The sequence below is a fragment of the Alligator sinensis genome, unplaced genomic scaffold (genome assembly GCF_000455745.1).
Source record: "Alligator sinensis unplaced genomic scaffold, ASM45574v1 scaffold71_1, whole genome shotgun sequence".
NCBI classification, from domain to species: Eukaryota; Metazoa; Chordata; order Crocodylia; family Alligatoridae; genus Alligator; species Alligator sinensis.
The window spans coordinates 6,639,794-6,645,599 of record NW_005841834.1 but is presented as its reverse complement, the minus strand read 5'-3'; the positions used below and the strand labels follow the sequence as shown (position 1 = coordinate 6,645,599).

At 44.1% G+C, this 5,806-nt stretch overlaps 1 protein-coding gene across 1 annotated transcript in view; it reads right to left on the bottom strand.

Annotated features, from left to right (window-relative positions):
- Nucleotides 1-166: 166 nt before the first annotated feature.
- LACTB2 (lactamase beta 2) overlaps nt 167-5,806 on the bottom strand; it is a 27,822-nt gene continuing 22,182 nt past the window's right edge. Inside the window, exon 7 of the mRNA XM_006015305.2 lies at nt 167-464. Coding sequence (XP_006015367.1) covers nt 421-464 — 44 coding nt within the window. The 3' untranslated portion in view covers nt 167-420. The remainder of the gene's footprint in view (nt 465-5,806) is intronic.

The window sequence follows — 5,806 nt, the reverse complement described above, 5'->3', positions numbered from 1 at the left end:
GGGGGGGGGGGGGGGGGGCACGTGCCCCCCCCTGATTCAAGAGGCACCAGTCATCCATGTTCACCATGCAGTGATTACTGATATTAATTTGATAAGACAGCAGTGACTTCTGTAATAGTTTCTGGTGCTAAAACTTGAAGTTTGGCACAGAAGAGATAACATGGAATTTTTTCACACTAGTTTCACTTTATTAATTGAGCAAACCTTCAATTTCCATCAGGCAGAATATATGAAAATCATTGGTGACTGGTAATTAGTATAAAATTCACTTAAAATTACACCACCAAAATTTCCTAAGCACTTCCGACAAAAACTGGTGTTCAGATTTTACAGATCAGCAAAGTGTCTCTGCATTCTCCATGTAATAATTCTGCACGTGGTTGCTCAGCAATATGGTTCTGTAGTTGTTACTTGTAACATTTATAAATTGCTTAGCCGGATTAAGGTGGGAGACTTTTCAATCACTGGTAAGGAAAAACAAAACAGAATAGGTCAAGTTAGCCACTAAGAACTACTATTTAAATCTAAGTCTGATCATACACTGTTTATTGTTCAGTATTTTATTAATAATACTAAACAACACAAGAGATTCAGTTTTAACCTTAGGGATACGAGTTTATCATAGTATCCATCTTAGCGTCTGGTGATCTGCATGGAGATTTTTTGTAAAGTCATAATGCTTTATGTCTACCTGATAGTCTACCTGATTCATGGTTAAGCAATGGAGATAAATTGTTTACTACTTAGTTAAACATGCTGACAAACTGATTGTAACTGGGATTACAAACCATGTTGAGAAACGTGTGCATACTTATAAAAAAATATGCAAAGGTGTTAGACTGTTTGAATGTTAAGAAATGCAGTGTTGCTGTGTTTTCAAAGTGTCCACTCAGTAGGAAACAAGGTACTTTAAGTAAACTGCATACAGTACTTTTCTGTCGAGGTTCTCAAACTTGGCAAAAACAATTTAAGTATATTCATAAAATTTGTTTTTAGGGCCTCTGCAATGGAACATAAATGCATCCAGCTAAAGAGAAAATAGTTTTTATACAAAAATGATGCTGTATTAATATTTTCAATTTTTTTAAAGCACAAGATAACCAATAAAGGCAATGCCATTAGGAGTTGAAGCTAAAAAATAAATGATGAGGACAACAAATATTTCAGTTTGGAAATGATGTGAATTAATTACTTCCTAAGACAGCTCCTGGCTCCAAGTTGCATGGAGTTCTTAAACAATGATAAAGCATGCCAGATGTATTCAGCATTCAACAATGAAAACATTTTTCTTTGAATAAATATTTTGTGAAGATTAAAACAAATGATATTTCATTTTAGATTACTAGTTTTCTGTAATCTAACTGTATTTGAAATACTGCAACTGAAATGGTATTAAACACATTTTCATAATAAAACAAATAAGAATTTAAAGATTTATGGACACACTAATTTACTGAAGGCGGTAGTGATCAATCTTTTGGCCCTGCAGGCCAGATGAGTTGTGTGGGGCCAGTTTGTGGGCTGGACTGGACCCTGCCACTGCCCCCTCCCTGCCCTTCATGCCAGGATTGGGTCCTAGGGATCCGGAACTACCCCATATGCACCTGGATTGGATTCAGGGAGGCCAGACACTGTCTCCTGCCTCTGGAGTCCGGCACCAACCTCACTTGGCTTGCACCCCATGCAGCGTGCAGAGGCTGGGGCTTCCCATGGCTCTGGAAATTTGGCAGCTGGGGAGTAGTGCCACACCTCTCCCATCACCAAATTTCTGAAACTGTGGGGAACTTGCAAGCCAGATAACACAGCACAGCATAGCAGCCCAGATCTGGCATGCAGGCCAGGGTCGAGCATCTCTGGCTTAAGAGATTAAGGTGTGGTTTTAAGTATAAATCAAAGCTATCCGACCAGAGCTCCATGCAGCCTGCAAGTGGGTTAAACTGCAGGCTGCTGGGCTCTCACCCAAGCCACTGTTTTCTCCATCATTTCTCCTCTTGCTGCCTCTTCCTTGGAGGCAGGGTAGTGTGATGAGGGGAGCTGATGGTGAGTCCAGACTATGTGGGTGGTTGGGGACAGGGAGAGGAAGAGGAAGGAGAGGGGTATTGGGACTGCATCAGGGGAAGTTCATGCTCCCTACAAGGCAGTGGTTGGGGTGACAGCACCCATGTGGTGCAGCAGTGGAGGGGTATCCATATGGGTACACAGAGCAGGGAAGGGGAGGGAGGGAGAGGATCATCTGCATAGCATGCACCCGTGGCCCATGGCCTGGTGCTGTGGCTCCCAGGGCCTTAGAAGTTGAACAGTCCTGATATAAATCCTTAAATGGAACTGAGAGTTGACACAGATTTATAATATATATTTAACAGCACAATTTCGAAGTCCTATTTTATTCTTTCAAATGTAATCTCTTTCCAACCAAAGAATAAGCAAAAACCTCTTACATGATCTTTTCATGCTAATTAGAATTGCTAATTAGTTTTGCTCTCTTCCTTGTCCCAAGAGCATTCAAGGGTACAAGGCTTTAAAACATTTCTTACCGTCTTCCCCAAAATCACAAAAGTATACAAATACTCTATGCACTGAGAATATACTGAAGTAAAGCGCATGAGAACTATTTTAGCAGGTGCTTGGTACAACCCATAAGCAGTGAACCTGCCAAACAATTTTGGATGTTTCTGAATTTTGGAAGCACACATCTTGCTGTTTTTAATTTTTGGCCACTCTAAAACTGAAATCTGATCTTTTGAGGAAGTTGTGGGCTATTAATGCCTAGCAAGCAAGTGCTGCTTTGAAAAAAGATGCCTTTGACAGACTTGTGACTGTTTTGAAAGTTAATGCTGAAAAGGAACAAATAGTAAGTTCACACATGGATATTTTCCTAGGTTAAAGGGCAAGTTGCAATTCCCTGTTGAAGGGGCAAAGGGAGACTCACCTTATTTGCTCTTTTGGTATCTACATAAGGTCCAAAGAAAATACTGGTATCACTGCTGCTTCAGTAAAAGGAGGCACTGCTGCTTTAGGAAAAGGAGACTATGGACAAGGAAAAAAGCCTCTCCCTCCCACAAAAAGACTGTTCAAGGGTTTTTTTTATTCATTTGTTTTTTGCCTGGAAAAAACTGCCATTTCTGCAAAAGAAATGAGAGCATTTCCAATCAGAAAATTCTCTCCCCTCCCATACCAACTTGAAGCAACTCTTCAGTAAACTAAATCACCAAAAGGAAAATTATAAGAAGTGTAAATAACTAGGGAAGAATATAATAATATTGCTCAGGCATGCAGGGATGAAGTCAGGAAGGCCAAAGCACAACTGGAGTTGCAGCTAGAAAGGGATGTGAAGGGTAGCAAGAAGGGTTTCTATAGGTATGTCAGCAGGATGAGGAGGATCAGGGAAAGTGCAGGTTCCTGCACTTTCCCTGATGTGGGAAGGCAATGGGGGAGGCAACCTTGTGACAGAGGATGCAGAAAAGGCTGAAGTGCTCAATGCCTTCTTTGCCTCTGTCTTCACAGGCAAGGTCAGCTCTGAGACTACTGCACTAGGCAGCACAGTTTGGGGAGGAGATGAGTAGCCCTCAGTGGTGAAAGAACAGGTTAGAGACTATTTAGAAAAGCTGGATGTGCAAAAGTCCATGGGGCCGGATGGGATGGATCCAAGGGTGCTGAGGAAGTTGGTTGATGTGATTGCAGAGCCATTGGTCATTATCTAGAAAACTCATGGCCATCAGGAGAGGTCCTGGATGATTGGAAAAGGGTCCTCTGTGTCCACATTTAAGAAAGGGACAAAAGAGGACCCAGGGAACTACAGACTGGTCAGCCTAACCTCAGTCCCTGGAAAAATTATGGTGCAGATCCTCAAGGAATCCATCTCTAAGCACTTGGAGGAGAAGCTGGCAATTAGGAACAGCCAGCATGAATTCACTAGGGGAAAGTCATGCCTGACCAACCTGATTGCCTTCTATGATGAGATGACTGGTGCTGTGGATTCAGGGAGACCAGTGGATGTGGTGTACCTTGATTTTAGCAAGGCTTTTGATATGGACTACCACAACATTCTCCCAGGCAAGCTATGGAAGTATGAGCTGGTTGAATGGACTGTAAGGTAGATAGATAACTTGCTGGAGCACTGGGCTCAGAGAGTAGTTATCAATGACTCTGTGCCTAGCTGGCAGCCAGTATCAAGTGGAGTGCCCCAGGGGCTGGTCCTGGGGCCAGTTTTGTTCAATGTGTTCATCAACGACCTGGAAGATGACACAGAGTGCACCCTCAGCAAGTCTGCAGATGACACCAAGCTGGGGGGAGTAGCAGATACACTGGAGCATAGGGCTAGGATTCAAAGTGACCTAGACAAATTGGAGGATTGGTCCAAAAGGAATCTCATGAGGTTCAACAAAGACAAGTTCAAAGTCCTGCACTTAGGATGGAACAATCCCATGCACAGGTACAGGTTGGGGGCTGACTGGCTGGGCAGCAGCTCTGCAAAAGAGGTCAAGTAGGTCAACGACAGTAGGTCAAGGGAAGTGATTATTCCCCTCTATTCAGCACTGGTGAGGCCACATCTGGAGTACTGTGTTCAGTTTGGGCCCCCCACTACAGAAAGGATGTAGACAAATTGGAGAGAGTCAGGTGGAGGGTGACAAAAATGTTGAGGGGATTGGGGGATGTAACTTATGAGGAAATACTGGGGCAACGGGGCTTATTTAGTCTAGAGAAGAGGAGACTCAGGGGACTCAATAGTAGCCTTCAACTACCTGAAGGGGGGGGTTCGAAAAAGGATGACTAGACTATTAGTGGTGGCAGATGACAGAACAAGGAGCAATAGCCTCAAGTTGCAGTAAGGGAAATTTAGGTTAGATATTCGGAAGAATTTTCTCACTAGGAGGGTAGGAAAGCACTGGAACAGATGATCCAGAAAGGCGATGGAATCTCCATCCCCAGAAATTTTCAAAACCTGGCTAGACAAAGCTTTGGCTGGGATGTGGAGATGGTTATGCTTTGAGCAGGGGTTGGACTATATGACCTCCTGAGTTCCCTTCCAACCCTAATTTTCTATGATTCTGTGAATGGCTATACACTTCTCTTGGGTGGCGAGGACCCCCAGTATCCCAAGGAAGAGGGATAGGCTAGTTCCGTGATAGGTACTCAGAGGCAAGCTGTCAAAGTGCCCTGTGGGGACCCTCCTGCTGGTGCCAATTCCCCCTGCCAATGAAGAAACCCTGGTCACTCTATGTTTATGCAAGGAGTGGGGCCTCATTCCCCCAGAGCTGCACCTGTCTGGTATGTACCCAGGCTGGGTCAAGCTGTGAAGGAATACACCCTCAGTTCTGCTGATCAATCAGTTAGAGATGTGAATTGTGGGCAAGGGAGCAAGGTAGATGTGCTGTAGGTAGATTTATCCCAGACCCAAACAGGTCCAGTTGCACTGCCTCCTGGATCTGTACACAAGGTGGGAGGCAGGGGCAGCACAGCTACCTTTGCATCAGCTGGAGACAGATGGTCTTCCATGAGGGCAAAGTAGCAGCCTCCTATCTCCCGCTGGCTGGAGTGCTCATCTTTCAGGTTACTTTGCTGCTCTCGAGCCAGAAGGTTGGAATTCCTGTAGGCTCTTTCTTGCACCAGCTTTTCCAGTGCTGCAAGTTTCCCTGAAGTATGTAGTGCTGGAATTGAATGCTTAGCCATGCCCACAACCATCAGCATCTAAAGCCTCAAAGATCTTGCCCATCTGTGTTATGGGAATGGCCACAACCCAGATCCACAATATACTTGTTCGTATTTGACTCCTGATAGAAAGCACCCGCACTAATTAAGAGATGGT